Source organism: Aphidius gifuensis, linkage group LG5, assembly GCF_014905175.1.
Source record: "Aphidius gifuensis isolate YNYX2018 linkage group LG5, ASM1490517v1, whole genome shotgun sequence".
NCBI classification, from domain to species: Eukaryota; Metazoa; Arthropoda; class Insecta; order Hymenoptera; family Braconidae; genus Aphidius; species Aphidius gifuensis.
Window position 1 is genome coordinate 11,236,903 of NC_057792.1, and position 17,855 is coordinate 11,254,757.

General features: G+C 24.0%; 2 protein-coding genes, 1 long non-coding RNA gene and 1 pseudogene across 4 annotated transcripts in view; 2 read left to right on the plus strand and 2 right to left on the minus strand.

Moving 5' to 3' along the window:
• Positions 1-563: 563 nt before the first annotated feature.
• LOC122857602 (putative E3 ubiquitin-protein ligase UBR7) lies at positions 564-2,902 on the minus strand. Of its 2 annotated transcripts, none has more exons than XM_044159860.1 (5): positions 2,522-2,902; positions 2,211-2,374; positions 1,889-2,083; positions 1,422-1,817; positions 564-1,284 (listed from the first exon to the last, which is right to left on the minus strand). In XM_044159860.1, the coding sequence occupies exons 2-4, from the start codon at positions 2,274-2,276 to the stop codon at positions 1,653-1,655; spliced, it is 426 nt and encodes a 141-aa protein (XP_044015795.1). In that variant the 5' UTR covers positions 2,277-2,374; positions 2,522-2,902; the 3' UTR covers positions 564-1,284; positions 1,422-1,652. The 2 variants fall into 2 exon arrangements, with proteins under 2 accessions (XP_044015795.1, XP_044015796.1); XM_044159861.1 differs by having other exon boundaries at positions 2,638-2,716.
• Positions 2,903-3,005: 103 nt separating this feature from the next.
• On the minus strand, positions 3,006-4,541 carry LOC122857611. The gene is made up of 3 exons (XR_006374242.1): positions 4,243-4,541; positions 3,316-3,809; positions 3,006-3,186 (listed from the first exon to the last, which is right to left on the minus strand). It is a non-coding gene; the product is annotated as an uncharacterized LOC122857611 (long non-coding RNA).
• A 1,332-nt stretch (positions 4,542-5,873) lies between these two features.
• LOC122856371 lies at positions 5,874-7,090 on the plus strand (annotated as a pseudogene).
• A 454-nt stretch (positions 7,091-7,544) lies between these two features.
• The window catches only part of LOC122857584, a 48,111-nt gene continuing 37,800 nt past the window's right edge, over positions 7,545-17,855 (plus strand). The window contains exons 1-2 of the mRNA XM_044159828.1: positions 7,545-7,667; positions 7,783-7,998. Coding sequence (XP_044015763.1) covers positions 7,600-7,667; positions 7,783-7,998 — 284 coding nt within the window. The 5' untranslated portion in view covers positions 7,545-7,599. The remainder of the gene's footprint in view (positions 7,668-7,782; positions 7,999-17,855) is intronic.

A 17,855-nucleotide genomic window follows, 5' to 3' on the forward strand; every position in this document is an offset into this window, starting at 1 on the left:
AATAAAGGCACATAGTAAATTAAATCATTTGTAATCAAACTATAGAACAAGATTTTTTTTACTGAAGACATAGTCGAAAGTACTAACGAAATCTCTTTTTTTTAATAAACTGTAGATACAAAGTGCTATGTGTAAATTAATGTTTATTATGTTAGCATAGTAGAATTGACAATTGACGCTCGTTAAAATAATCATTCGGTACCTAAATTCAAACAATGTTATTTATACTACTCATCAATTTTAAAAAATACGATCATTCCCGATTTAATTTTTATTGTGTGTTTTATATTAATTACGATATATTTGAAGCGAATTTTACTATGTTCACATGGTAAAAAATGCAGAAAGACGAAATACCAAACAAAAGAGTCAATTTTACGTTAATTCCAGTTTAGTCCCGTAGCTGAGCGGTCTAAAGCGTATCCGACACCACGTCAATACATACTTCGTCGGTTCGATCCCCGCTCAGAGTGTGAAAAAAAAAAAAAAAAACAAAACAAAAGCTTCTGCGTTAATAATACAACAGAAAAAAAATTGACAAATTTGTAAAATATTTCTTTAATCAAATATATTTTTGACTATACAACATAGTACTTTTTATTTTAAACATGGCCATTTTTACGATTGAGTATTATGATACTTACTACGTCTGATTAAAATTCTCAAACATAGTAAAACTCACTGTTTACATGATAAATGTTGCTAAATTTCCCAAAACATCCACCAGTAGTCCAGTACTATAAAACATAGTAAAATCCAGTGTTTTTTTTTAGTAAAACCTAATATTTTTTTCCCTCCGTGTAATATACATATTATCTATGTAACACAATTTCTTTTGCACACATAGTGCGAAAGACACTTTTTCTCTTTCAGATGATTTTCTTTTGTGCATTTTGACTGAAAATCATGTCGGTACAGTTGAGTTCTATTGTTAATTGTATTGTCTCAGACGATAAGTGAGCTGTTGAGCTGAACTGTTGTTCAGTAACTCAGTTTTCAAAATCAAGTATGATTATCATTAATTAGGGTTTGATTATTAAAAACAATAAAGTAATTTATTATCAGTTATAAATTTTATTTTCATTTGTATTGCCTCATAACGTTCAGATTTAGCTTGTTTAACACAATTTATAAACAACATTTGGAAATATTTGACCGAATTATAAAACTGATGAATCAATAACAGCAACAACAAGTAGTAATGGACCAGGTACTATTTTATTTGATAAAAGTGGACGATAAAGACAAAAAAAATTATGTTCAAGAGCACCAGATCCGGCAGCACTAAAAAAAGAAAATAAAAGTATGAAATAAAATTAGTATAAATAATAACAACTCGATAATTAATAAAGAAATTATGCGTGTATATAGGTGTATAGGTGTATATTTTCTCTTTTTTTTATTCCAACAATATGACTCACTTGATCAATTGTATTTGAACGACGATTTGGTTCAATCTTTGCGTGAAATATATTACTTATATTGTATTATACATCGATGAATTTATTATCATATGTATTTTTAATACTTTTATTTGCTGAATAATTTGTTGCATAACGTCATAAAAATGGATATTTTTTCATACAACCAGAACATATTAATACTTCTAATGATGTATCATCTGGTATATCATTATTGCAATTAAGATGTTTTCAATAATACCAATTTTTACAAATAATACACTGCATCATTTGATCATTTATTATTTCTTCTGGTGAATCTGGATCACGATATGGATATAGACGTGAACAAATACAATAAATACCATCAATACCATTATGAGTGTGTTTATTTTCAATGTTCAATCGTGCTTTTGCCTGAACAATAACAAAATTCATTATTAAAAGTAACATAATTTATTCGACAAGTTAATAAAAAAATTAATTACCTTGTCTAGAATGCATTTTTTATTGCCAAAATTTGAATCGCCACAGTCACAACGAAATGAACGTTTTGTATAGAGGTCAATGAATTCATGGCCTTTATGACGACGAAAACTACATGCCAAACAAACACCAGCTTGTTTTTCATCATCACCAAAGCAAGATGTTTTACATGCATACAATGCTTGTCTTATATAACCCTAAATATAATCAACATAAAATTAGTATAAATAATAACAACAACCAGATAATTAAATATTAATCAATAAATTATGCGTGTATATAGGTGTATATTTTTTCTTTTTTTATTCCAACAATACGACTCACTTGATCAATTGTATTTGAACGACGATTTGGTTCTATATTTGCGTGAAATATATTCTCTAAAGTCATTTGTATTTTTTTCAAGCCATGTACTACCAACACGTACTTCACGATGTGAATGTAACTAACGTTGAAATTTGAATGACCTTTTATTATTTCACCAGTACCTTTTAAACCACGTCATAAAAAACCAGACATTACTATATGTATTTAATACATCATCAATTACCATAATGATGATGAAATATTTTTATGATTTTTTTTATTAAATAATGTTTGAGATGATGATAATTGTGTCATTGCAACAAGTGTACCTAGTAATTGGCTTCTGGTATAACTTATTTGATATTTTACACTGATTTTTATTGTTTATTTTTTTTATTGATAGAATATTTGTTATTATTTATTGGTGTTATTTGTTTATACATACATTGTGATTATTATGACAAGTGATTATTATTGTGACAGGTGGCTCACGAGTCACGACGCCAATGCCGTGCAAGTAGCAAAAATTAATTGCGCAGATACCACTGCGCACTCTTAATTAAAATTTTAAAAGTATAACCAGCCAGGTATATCGAGCCTGATTAGTTTTATTCACGATTTACAACAGTTAAACTTATTTTTTTTTATGTCGATATATTAACAAATTTATCCATTGACAGCTTAACTTGCTTAACGTGTTCTTTCCTTTCATGAAACCTACGAACAGTAAGGAAAATTTTAATCGATTATAATTTTCTTCATAAAGTTGGTATTTTATAAAGTCGTATATATATAATGCTTACAGTAACTTTATTGAATGCTATAATAGGGTCTTGACAGACGATGCAACGCAATGCAGATTCATTATTTATAGCAAGTTGTCGGAGTTTGTAAGTACATTGCTTACAACAATACCAATGATTGCATGGAATCGTCACGTATTCAACAATCCTATTCAAGCATATTTTACACTGCGACATATTGAGATCACGAACTGCAAGTATAAATCATAATAAGTATTTTCTATCTGATAAAAAGAAATTCGCTGCAGCATTAATCAATAATATTAATTATAATTTAACTTATAATAAGTATCACAAACAAAAAATTTGTTAAAGCTTACATAATAAGATTGGAACAAGTTGGCCATTTCCAAGAGTCAAAATTGGAAGCCTTCCAAAATCTGGAGGCATTTCCTCAATAACAACTGGGTTCAATGGAACTAGAGCATCTAAAATAATGAAGTATTTTCATTTCTAATAAGTATTTGAGTGTAAGTGAAATTCAGAGCAAAAAAACCAAAATTTTTATTTAAAAAATGCACCGATTTATTGGATAATTGACTTACTTATGTCATGTGTTGGAGCTACAACAAAGTAATCTACATCTGCAAGGCTTTGGACGAGTAGTTGTTTTTGGTATGCTCTCAGTAAATGATTAGAACAGGAGAAAAACTTGGGAATATCAAAAACACCATTTTCATACAGCTCCCAACATCGCTGAATTATCTTCTCCTGCATGGCATATAACGTTTTTCGACAGGACGTCGTACATGCTCCAAATTATCAAGAGAAATCACTTCAGATTTTACCACTGATACCATTGTGACTAGTTTTTCTAATATATAAAATTTAAAAATATGTTTTAATTATAATTTAAATAAAGAATATTATTTGAATAATCCAACAAGGCAATAAAAATTGGAAAATATATTATTTTTAAAGATATATCAGTCAATTTCATATAAAAAAATTAGTTGAATTATTCAGGCTTAATCAGGCTAATTAAGGGCTCAAACTCACGACAAACTAACATCGCTTGTAAAACGTACTGAGCATGCGCAACAAGTTGGGTTGTGTCGAACTTGTAAACATGGCCGTCCTAATTCTCAAAAAACTAATAATATATTCCTAGTTGACATTATTTTCTTAGTAACTTTACGTGTTGCGCATGCTCAGATCCTTCAGAATTAGATCAGTCATGTTTACAAGCGAAATGTTGCTTGTGGTGAGTTTGAGCCCTAAGTGTAAAGATATTTATAATCATATACCAGTAAATTTTCAAATTGGTGGTCGACGACCAATTTTACTCCTCAACGTACGGTGATATGCTTCAATTGGATTGTTTGTCCGGCGTTTGTGACCAAAAACACAGAAGTTTCTGACACCTACTCGAGACAACCAATACCTGCTGATATACTGCAGGATATTTTTAAAAAAGATTTTTTGCTCTGGTGTAGCATTGCTGACGAGCCAATCGTAAGCGGCTTGCATGTCTTCTGATGGAAGCAATGGCAATGCCATTAATTTTTGGTAAAAATTTTTGCCTTGATCCCATTGCTTTAGATAATCCCGTGCACGTTTGCTTTTTTTGTTGAGTCGACGGGTTAAAGCCTAAAAAATTATATATTCCTTGGTAGGAAAAATCTCTCGAGATTTTCTCCAAAATTTTATACACAATTGAGGCTTCCGGTTTTCACATTCAAATCCATATTATATTGTTAAATAAGATAAAACTAATCAAATGGCAACAGCTACAGATTCACAACGTTTAAAATTGTGTTAAAAAAGTCTTGGTACTGAAGTTAAGGAAGCATAGGAAAAAATAAACGTTTAAAAGAAGCTAAAAAAATGTACAAACATCAAAAATTGAAAGTGATACATTAAATGCTGAACAACAACAATTATTAAAAGAAAAAACTAAAGATAAAGAAAAACATCATAAAAAATTAAATGATTGAGTAAAAATAAAGATCAATGTCAAGCAACACGTAAAGAAGAATATCGTCAAGAGGGTATATTTCAGCTTAATTTATTTGGTTTAAAAGATAATTTAGATAGCTATATCTATCACCATTGTTGAAACAAATAATTTGGTACAAAAAATTTATAATATATGAATGATCAACGTTTACCTGATGAAGTTACATTTATACCATTTAATCGTTTATATGTTAACCATTATATGAAAATGCCATACATACTAATGACATCGAAATTAAAATATGATATAACATATTTTATCGACAAAAATTGAAAAAAAAAAAACAAAATATTAAACAATTAGCAAAAAATATCATGGAAAATTTTAATTAAGAATTAAAATCATCACCTACAGAATCACTTGGTAAATAAATGTAAAAAATATTTGTCTACATTCATATCATCACATTGGTCTTAATGTTTTTTAAATTAAAAAAAAATCATACTCACTTTTTAGCTATGCTATCATATATAGGTCTAAAATCATCCATCGAAGCTGTGGTTGAATTTTTTAAAGCTTCATGAAATTCTGTTGATTGCTTCATATCAATCGTTGGTAGATGGGTGTGTTCACCGAAGACAACAAATTCTCCGCTTGATAGCTCATGCCCATAACTAGAGCACTGATGGAAGGCTCGTTCTGAGCAATAAAAAAGTCTCCTAATAATAAAGTAAAAAAAAAAAAAAATTACACGTACGCAACATATACACGTATACAAATTGATAATATTAATCAAAAAATTGTATAAGACTTGTTAATATTAATGACAATATTGATTATGTTGTTTCATCATTGAAAACTGTTAAAAAAGATAATAAACCAAAACAAATAGATGGTTCATTATAAAAATTAGATAATAATCATAATAAAATAGTAAAAAATGTATCATCAAAAACTAATTTTATAGATGATTTTGATATGGACATCGATGATTTTACAGACATTGATTTGATACAACAAAATGCATTAACTCCATTGGCTGATAAACCAAAAAATATTGATAAGGCAAAACTAGTTGATGTTGTTGAATTTGTTTAACACCAATTTATGGTACAGATGTTGTAAGTATTATTTAAAATAGCTATCTTGTATTTTTATTGATGATGATCAACCAATAATTGCTGAAATGTTTTTTTTTTTTTTTGTATAATTAGATGATTGGTGTTGGCACTGAACAAGCTGAACTATCAGCAAATAATAAATTTTGTTCATTACTTGGATTAAATAAAGAATCATGGGGTTTTTCTTATAAAGGAAAAATTCAACGTAATGGTGAACGACGTGATTATTCAGAACAATTTTATCAAGGTTCATTGGTTGGTGTTTATTATGATTCATAGAAAGGAACAATCGAGTTTTTTGTTAATCGTAAATTACTTGGTATTGCATTTACTGGTTTATATAATTTAACACTTTATCCAATGGTGTGTTCAACAGCTCCTAAAAGTATCATTAGATTATCACAATGTTTATCAATACAATCATCATTACAAATGAAATGTTCAATGATGCTTAGACCAACTGATTTTACATATTTAAAAACTACATTTCCTGGTCTTCGTTATTTAACTAAAAGTCTTTTAACTGATATTTTACGAAATGGACAAGGTAAATTATTAAATTTTAAATGTATTTTAAACAACATTATTCATTTCAATAGTTTTCTAAGCACTAATTTGATTAGAAAAAAGCAAAACACAAAATTCATATTGTCATAATAATGAATCTACAAATTGTTTAAATAAATCAAATAAAATTGATGTTTCGAGTATATTAAACAACAATGAATTTTATAAACTTTACCTAGAGAAAAAGTTAAAGAAAATGAAGATAAATTAAATGACAATAATGATGACAATAATACAAATGAATATGAAAAAAATACAATGGCAAATGTATTTGAAGAATGAAATGTTGAAGCAACAAAACTACGTTCCAATTGTAAACCAGTTTATAAAAATTATGCATTTGATCGTGAAGGAACACCATTACAATCTGAATATCTTAAAGTTAGATATTCACCTAAATTTCCACCAATTGAATCAACATATTTAATAAATATATTATCAATAACAGAGCCTTTAACACGATAAAATAATGATGTATTAATTAAAATTTGTTATATTTAACATGACTTACCAACTGATACTTTTTGATTTAAATTTAAAACAATAGCCATCAATAAATTTTTTATTTGATAACGCCATTTTTCACCAATATAAAAAAATATATTTAATACATGAAAATAAAATAATGTATTTTATAAATTTATAAAATAATAAAATAACAACTGAGTAAAAAAGAGTGGGAAAAAAAAAATAAATGAAAATCTACTAAGAATCTACTGAGAATTTTAAGAGGGGAGTCAATAATACATGGGGTTTTATGATTTCTACCACCACCAAACAAAAAAATTGAAGGTGCAACTTTTCAGTTGTCACCATGTATCTTCTGATTTTGTCAGTCACTCATCAGTTGTGGTCATAAATTGTCAGAGCTTAATTTAAAATAAAAATTGAACACAAACTATTTTAAATATAAAAATATATAAATATCAATTAATTATTATTTGTCAAAAATATTTTATTTTTAAAAATAAAAATAATTTATAAATAAATAAATTATTTTATTTAAAAATAAAAATATGCCGATCGAACATAATGGATATCATCTTGGACGAGGATGTCTCGTTAAAAATAAACCTCAAATGCAGTAAGTTGACTCTTATTTTATTTTATTTTTAATTAATTTTATTTTAATTATTAATTATTATTTTTTGTTTTGATTAATTCATTAATATTCGCTTTTGTTTTTTTAATTGTTACAGACATTTATATTGTACGAGTCGTGGACTGGGCCAATGTGAAGTAACTGGACAACTGAATTTGAACACTCATGAAATTGTCATTACTGGTGATCATAATCATCCACCTGTCAAGTACGAAAAGCAGGTCCAGGAGTTCAAAGATGATATGAAAGCTCGAGTTGAAACATCATTTAGATCACCTAAATCCATTTATGATGCCATTTCATCATTACCCAGGTATTTTCAGTTATTTAACTATCTTTTTTCTATTCTTTCTATTTATTTTTTTATTTTTTTTTTAATTCAAAATGCGAGAAATTATTTTTTCTTTTCCATCTTTATTATTTTTATTAATTTATTAACCTCTTGGATTCCCGGTATTCTTTCCCGAATATATATGCAGCTGTTTTTTTTTTTTCTTTTCAATCATTGTTTTATACGAATCAATCCCAAGAAAGATTGTGTTTTTTTTTCTTTTTTTCTTTTTTTTTTTTTTTGACAATACAATAAACAATATTTTTTTACAATACATTTTTTTTTCTTTCAACATAATATTCATATTAAATATATACATTTTTTTAATATTTTAAATTAAAAATAATAATTTGGCTTCAGCCATAAAGATAAAAAAAATTTCTTTAATACATTATATGCATTTAAAAAAAATAATATTTGTTCAAAACCTGATTCCTTAATTTATTTTCTTTTGTTTTTCAATTTCTACAAAGACATAGTAATATTAAAAAAAAATTTTTTTCAACATAAATAAATTACTTTATAAATTGATTTTTTGAAAAAATTGATTATTATTTTTTTCTTTTTTCTTGTTTATGGCTATTATTTTTTCCAACGTTTTTTAAAAAGTCTTTTTAATAAACCAATTGATAGTTTATCAGTAATATCAGTGATTCGATCATATTAAATATATATGTCTATTTTAAATAGAAAAAAAACCAACAAATATACAACAATTAATTGTTTTTCTTTTTTGATAAACATAGAAGACATAGACTAAAGATTATCACCGATTTAGGTCGACAGTTGAGGTACATACGTTTAGGAAATATATAAATTTTTTTTGTTTTTTCTCTTATTATTATCCCAATCGTAACAACAAAGGAATCATGATAAAAAGATTTTTTTTTTTAATAGCAAAATACAGATATACATATATCTATTATCAAAACAATTTATTGATATATTTATTTTTCAATTGAAAAATATTTTTAAAATTAATAAATATTTTTTTATAACTTTCTTCTCATTTAAATCTTTAACTTGCATAATATTTATTATAAAAAATATACTTTAATACTGTCAAAAACACCATTTTAAAATAATAATTGAGAAAAAAGAAAGAGGAAAATATTTTCTAACAATTTTCCACACTGTGATATTAAAATATTTTTAGTTGGTTAGCCAGTTTGATCCCCATAAGTTGATATTTTTTCAACAATTTCCAGTCCCTCAACAACATACCAAGTATACCAGTAATATTATTATTTGAATATAATTGTGATATACAAAATTTTTATAAATTTAATTCATAAAAACACAAACGCACCATTTTCAATTAATATAAGACATTAAGAATATTTTCATTTTCTAATAAACTATCATTAACAATAATCAATGCTTCGAAATAAATTTGAATAACATCAAATAATTTATTTCGATTTTGTATTCAATGATAATAAAAAAAAATCATCAACAATATTTATATAACAGTCTGCAATAGTAACAAAAACATTAAACTACAATTTGTAAACTACTGGGATAGAAAAAAACAAAAAAAAAAAGAAATACATTATGTTTTATTAATTAATTTTTTCTTGTTTTAAACTTGATTTAACCAATTTTCGTTTATTATTATGATTCCCCCCGTGTCAAGCAAAAACGAGAAACAAAAAAAAAAAAAATAAAAAAAACGCTTAGCTTATCTATCTATATACAATTCGTTTACAGATCGTCAATTAAATTTTCATTTGTCATACTTCGATATTTTAGTCAAATCACAATTAGAAAAAAAACAAAATTATTTTCATTTTTTTTTTTTTTTTATAAGACTTGAATCATTTCATATAACAGAAACTCTATATAAATTATAAAAAAATTAGATAAATAGTATAAATATATCAGTCTGACGAGGTGACGTTTTATTTGTTGACTCCTTGAATTCAAGATCTTTTTACTTTTATATTGTATTCTATTTTTACGTTCTATGCTCTCTCTCTTTCTCTCTTCTTTATTTTAGAAAAACCAACTTTATCCAGCAGTTTTTTTGACCTGGCAAAACCATCCGCATTACAACATGAAGTTTTGTTTTTTTTTTTTTTTTTTTATTACTATTATTTTACTTTATTTTATTTTATTTTTTAATTTTTTTTTTTATTTCTTCTGCTACTGACCAAAATCGACCAACGATTTTTTCTCCTTGGGAGTTTAAAATTATCTACTTTTTATATACCATTCATTAGAAAAAATATTTTATCAGTTAATATTTTTTAAAGTCGATAAAATATTATATAGAAAAAAAAAAACCATTTACTTATCATATCAAAATGCTTATATTCATTTATTATAATTCCTTATAATTTATTTCGTAATTGGAGAGTGTATTTATTTCGTAAATTATAAAATGCACGTGTCTTAAAATTAGCTCAGATGAATTTGTTTGGCGGGAAAGATGGTTGAGTGCGTGAGTGGGTGGGAGGTTTAAAATGACCAAAAGTGTGGCAGTATGGCAAGAGGACAAAATATATATGTATAAGTTGGGATGAAAGATGTTGTTGTTGGAGAAAAAAAAAAAATAAATATACACGTACGAAAAAATCGTATAGAACAGTCTGATAAGGCTGTCTTATTTCTAGGTCTTATACGCTTTGCTTATAAGAATTTGGTCGTTTTCCAATAAGAAAATTTTTCTCCACTGACAAACTGATTCTTATAGGATAAACCTGTAAGAATATACCATGTAAGACAAATTCCTGTAAGAAAAATTCTTATTGTTATGAAATCCTATAAGAATTGTTTGATGATGGGTCCAATAAGACATTATTCTCCAATAAGACATCGTTGACTTATCAAAAGACGTCTATAAGACTTATCCTTATAAGACAATCCAATAGAAAAATATACCATGTAAGACAAACTCCTGTAAGAAAAATTCTTATTGATATAAAATCCTATAAGAATTGTTTGATGACGGGTCCAATAAGACATTGTTCTCCAATAAGACATCGTTGACCTATCAAAAAGCGTCTATAAGACTTATCCTTATAAGACAATCCAATAGAAAAATATACCATGTAAGACAAACTCCTGTAAGAAAAATTCTTATTGATATGAAATCCAATAAGATTAGTGTCAAGATCTTATAGAACAAATTCATGTAAAGCATCTAATGTAAGTAAGTAAATAAGTAAGTAAATAAGTAAATAAATTATTATATTATTATTATTATTATCATTATTATTATTAATATTTTAAGCAAACAATGTTTTTAGATTTGATAAATGTTATTTATATGTATTATATTGAATTTTTTTTCAACTTTTATAAAAAAATCATGATATATCAATAAAGGCACTCTTCTTACGATATAATATTATTTTAATTGGCATTTCTATTACGACGTCGTCTGCAAGTTTTAGCTGCATCAGCACAGATGCCAGTAATGCCAGCATTGCAGTCTGCTCTTACTGCATTGGGCATAATTTCTTTTTTGATATACTCTGCAATAACAAAAAAAAAAAAAATTGCAATATATTGTATTACATTAATAATAAAATTTAATTAATAACAGTTAAATAATTAATAAATGAGAACTTACGAAAAATCGCTTCAGTAATCCGTGAATCAATTCGCGGTAAAGGGGGTTTATCTGGTAAAGCTGGGATACTTGTGCCAGACAACGAATGGACAGCTAGTACGTCTCTTGGTACCAGCATGTTCATAAGTTGTCGACTGACTGATCTGGCTAAGTTCCTTTTTTCAGCTTTCCCATCCAGACAAAGACGACGAAGTTTTGCTTGTTTGATATATACTGCTCCATGTAAGTGAGTCCAAACCTAAAAAATAAAAAAACAAAATCTTTTTTAAAATATAATATCGTTAAAAAAATATATTTTAAATTTCAAATTAAAATTTATAAACTATTGAGAAATTACCCGAGGATTTGAACGATCGATGTTATCTCCTACTTGAATCCCATCTACTTCATGAGAAAATGGTCTATTTTCATCTCGTTCATTCTGAAAATTATGAAGATTTCAATATAAGTTAACATATTATTATTATTATTATTATTATTAATATTATTATTATTATTATTATTATTACCTCATTATTAGCATCATTATGATCGATATTTTGTCTGTTTCGTAAATCATTTTCAACAATCTAAAACACAAAATAAAACCAATAAAAATACTAAATTCTAATTTTAATTCGTTATTATATAAAAATACAGTTAACGTTTTATAGTATATATGAACACGTTATAACATAATTATTATTATTAATATTATTATTATTATTATTATTATTACCTCATTATTAGCATTATCGTGATCGATATTTTGTCTGTTTTGTAAATCGTTTTCAACAATCTAAAACACAAAATAAAACCAATAGAAATACTAAATTCTAATTTTAATTCGTTATTATATAAAAATACATTTAACGTTTTACAGTATATATATACACGTTATTACATTACTACTATTATTATTATTATTATTATTATTTCTACCTCATTATTAATAACACTATTGGCATCATTTCGTCCATCATGTAAATCAGTATGTACCTGATCTAAATCATTTTGAACGATCTAAAACACAAAATAAAAATAATAAAGAAATTTTAACATGATAATTTTTCAAATCATCATAAAATTAAAAAATGTAGTACAAGTTTTACTTTTGATAACTTATGCTGTATATATATATATATGTCTGATATATTAATACCTGATTATTTTCGGTTTTTTGAGGGCATTTGCACGAAGAGATAAAGAAGATGATAGATGTGTAGGCTCACCAATCAAGAGTAGAGAACCCGAATCAAAATTTTTTGACTGATGAATATCAATCTGTCAAAAACGAAAAACATTAATTACATGTAAGTTTTTTAACTTTTAAATATTAAGAAATTCGAGAAAAATAAATTTATTAGTTAATTTTATAGCTAATTTTTAGTCTACGCTATTTATAATCCAGTTATCTGCAAGAAGAACAGAACAAATTCGATTGAATTATCGATATAAAAAAAAAACTGAACATTTACATTTAGAACTATATAAAAAATAAAAAAAAAATAAATTCTTTTCCTACTCCCTCCACTTCACCATTATTTAATAAAATGTCATTGAATTTTTTTTTCTATAAAAATCGAAAAAACTTTATAACTACACTACCTCATCGCTAGTTTTAAGTTCAGATTCTGTAGAACTTTTGTTTAGAGCATCATAAAAACCAGAAGTAATTGTGTTGTTCATATTGTAAGGGCGAAAAATATTATCACGTGTCATCTGGCTAGGACGATTCCAATTGGTTAACTGTGTAATGAAGATAAACATTAATTAAAAAATTAATAATAAATTTTTTTTTCTTTATTGTATGTGGTAAGTTATAAAAAAAAAAAGAAAAAGAAAACAGAAATAAATATTTTATAATTACTAATAAGCAGAAAAATAATAAATAAATGAATAGACTTTTAAACATATAATACATACATTAGTAGGCTGATAAAAATTATCCCATTCTTGATAATTATAGTTAACATCATTTAATGTCGACACAGAATTAATTTGCGATAATAGCATCGAATTATTATTTAAACAATGACCATAAGTGACAGGAAACAATGACTTATTATGGTATGAAGAGTTTCTTATCTAGAAAAAAAAAAAAATAATAAAACAAAGTTTTACAAAGATTTTGAATTTTAATATCAATAGAAATTTAACGAAATTTTTTTAGAAAATTATGATCGAGAGCGAACAATATTTGATTACACTGATGAGCTTGAATAAATAACAATATTTATCTATACAAGAAAATGTCATTTTTTCTTCATTAACACAATGTCTAATTGGAGTCAAGAGAAAATAATATATCGTACGAACTGAGAATGCTATTTAATTTAATTTTATATGAGAATTAAAAATTGCAATAAAATTTTTAATAGATCACTAAGATACAGAAATCATAATAACAATTAAAACATTCTAAAAAAAATTTAAATAGAGCATTATAAATATTCAATTACTCAATTAACATGCTAGAAAAGTTTGACTTAAAAAAATTTAGACATTGTTCAAAATGAAATAAACATAATAATAATTTAGAAAACATAAATAGATTTTAAATTTAAAAAAATTCAACAGTGTATTTTATATGACAATGAATTATTTAACAAGGAATACAAAACAACTAACACCTTCTATTGGTAAATTTTTTTTAAAATAACTTTTAAAAAAATTTTTTTTTTAAATATAAATTTTTATAAAAAAATAGAAAAAAAAAATTATTCAAAGCTCAAAAAAATTAAATAAAAAAAATTAAATAACTATAGTTAAAAAAATTACTCGTTATTACAGAAAAAAAATAATAATACAAATAATATTTTCTTGATGTTATTTTCTAAATTCACTGATAATTAACATTTACTTAATGATTTTGTTAAAAATTATACTGGCACAAAATTTAAATAATTTTATTATGTTCATGGACTTGAATTCACTATAGTATTCATTGAAGTTTGAAAAAAAACAAAATAAATCGATATCATTGATTAACATAATTGTAATTAAATTTTTGAATGTTTAAACTACTGTTAAAATGATACAATAAATGATATAGAACAGTTTACTTATTCTACAAGATAAATGAAATAGAAAGAAGAAAAAAATTATTAAAATCGACATCATAAAAATGTTACAGAAGAAATGATAAATTACATTTGAAAATAAATTGACTAAAAAATACTAAAAAAAGGTTTGTTAATTCCATAAAGTAGATTTTACGAACAGAAATAAATAACCAATAATATATTCAGAAAAAAAAAATTGTCTAGTAATTTTTTAAATTAAAAATTAAAAAGCTGGAATAAAACACAAATAAAAAGTGAAATAAAATGACTAAAGTTAAGAAACTACTTATAATCATGAACAAGGTAAAAATATAAAAATTTAAGTGTTTTGTTTTTAACTTTTAAATTAATAAATGATTAATAAAAACTTACTGGTTTTGGTAAAAACAAAGCTGGTTGAATACTTGAATTTTTTGTTTGTGTTGATAAATTTTCAATACTTGTAATTGGTGTTGAACAAGATGATTGTGGATGTTCAGCATTTACCATAGTAACATTTGAAGTCTAAAAAAGTATAAAAATGATTGAAAAATGAAAATTTTATGATACATACCCTTTAAGAGTTACTCTATATATTAATATAAAAATAATTGTTTCTTGACGTTATTTAATAAATTTATTCATAAATATTATATACTTACTGGTTTTGATAGAAATTTCTTTGACCCAAAGTTTAAATTTTTAAATTGTGTTGATGAATTCAAATGACTTATTGTTGTTGAATCAGTCCACTGTGTTTGTTGAATATTTTCTGGAGTATTTTCTAAAGTCTAAAATAATAAATTATCATTTATTAAATTTTTTCAAATTTTATATCATATTATTTTAAATATTATAAAAAAAAAAAAAAAAAAAAACGAATATTTATATTGAACAGTTTACTTATTTTAAAAAAAAAAAAAAAAAATTAAAAAAAAAAAAAAAAAAATTATTACAATCAACATCATAAAAATGTTACAGGAAAAATGATTAAATACATTTTATAAATAAATAACTTGAAAATTGTAAAATGGAATTGGATATTTTTTTTTCTTAATAATAATTTAAACTAAAATAAATTGAACAATAATATAAAAAAAAAGTTTTACTCCAATAATTTTTTTCTGATTAAGTTTATAAAGGAAAAAAAAAAAAACGATGTTAAAATTTAAAAGCTGTAAATAAAAACACAAAAAAACTAGAAATAATTGTCCAAAGTTAAAAACTATTTAATATTACGTACAAGGTGATAAAATAAATATGTATATAATGTTTTGTCGTTAACTTTTAAATTAATAAAAATACTTACTGGTTCTGACAAAATTGATGCTTATTGAATAGTTGAAGTTGTTGTTTGTGTTGATAAATTCAATATTTGTAATTGGTGTTGAACAAGATGATTGTGGATGTTCAGCATTTACCATAGTAACATTTGAAGTCTGGAAAATCCAATATAATTTGATGAAATAATTCTAATTTAAAAAAAAAAAAAAAAAACATCATGATCTTATGGATCTTAAATTTATTAATTCTATTTGTTAGTTCATTGGAAAACAAAAATTTGATGATACATACTCTTTAAGAGATATACTTGAAATAACATACAAGTATTTAAAATAAATAACGAAATATATTACAAAAGCAAACATAAATTATAAACTAAATCTAGAATTACTCATCATTATGAAAAAAAAATAATAATATAAAAATAATTGTTTCTTGACGTTATTTATTAAATTTATTCATAAATATTATATACTTACTGGTTTTGATAGAAATTTCTTTGACCCAAAGTTCAAATTTTTAAATTGTGTTGATGAATTCAAATGACTTATTGTTGTTGAATCAGTCCACTGTGTTTGTTGAATATTTTCTGGAGTATTTTCTAAAGTCTAAAATAATAAATTATCATTTATTAAATTTTTTCAAATTTTATATCATATTATTTTAAATATTATAAAAAAAAAAAAAAAACGAATATTTATATTGAACAGTTTACTTATTTTACAAAATAAAAAAATAAATTAAAAAAAAAAAAAAAAAAATTATTACAATCAACATCATAAAAATGTTACAGGAAAAATGATTAAATACATTTTATAAATAAATAACTTGAAAATTGTAAAATGGAATTGGATATTTTTTTTTCTTAATAATAATTTAAACAAAAATAAATTGAACAATAATATAAAAAAAAAGTTTTACTCCAATAATTTTTTTCTGATTAAGTTTATAAAGGAAAAAAAAAAAACGATGTTAAAATTTAAAAGCTGGAATAAAACACAAAAAAAAACTAGAAATAATTGTCCAAAGTTAAAAAACTATTTAATATTACGTACAAGGTGATAAAATAAATATGTATATGTTTTGTCGTTAACTTTTAAATTAATAAAAACTTACTGGTTCTGACAAAAACGATGCTGGTTGAATAGTTGAAGTTTTTGTTTGTGTTGATAAATTTTCAATACTTGTAATTGGTGTTAAACAAGATAATTGTGGATCATGTTCAGCATTTACCATAGTAACATTCGAAGTCTGAAAAATCCAATATAATTTAATGAAATAATTCTGATTTTTTTTTTAAAAAAAAAAAAAACATTGAAATATATATAAATTTTTAAATTTTTTTTTAGGAACATTATTTAATTTTCATTTTGCAAATTTTTAAGAAAAAATAAAATTTGTATGGTACGATTTAAAAAAATATTATTATGAAAATAATATTTTTCTGATGTTATTTAATGAATTTAGTATTTATACATCAATTAAAATACTTCTGATTTTTTTTTTATATTCAGAAAAATTAAAAAAAAAAAAATACAATCATGAATATATATTTGTGTATATATTTTATATGATGCTCAATAATAATTGAAAAAATAGTAATATGGATATTAAGTTTTCATAAAAAGATAATTTTGTTTTACTTATTTTATATAAAATATCATTTATCTTACCAATGTGTTTTGAAATAGTGCTGGTTTTTGTTTGGGATTTGAATTATTCGATTGTTCATCATTATTTATATTCAAACTTGAACTTGGAACCTGGACTCAATTAAAAAAAAAAAAAACAATTAATCAATACTCGATAGATGAATGTTATTATGAAGAGTAAAATTAACAAAATTGCTCATTTATTTAAAGTAATTACTTGAAATTTAACATAAATATTTTTTTATTCCGAAAAAAAAAATATATATATATATCAATATTTATTATTACAAGTCAAATTATTCT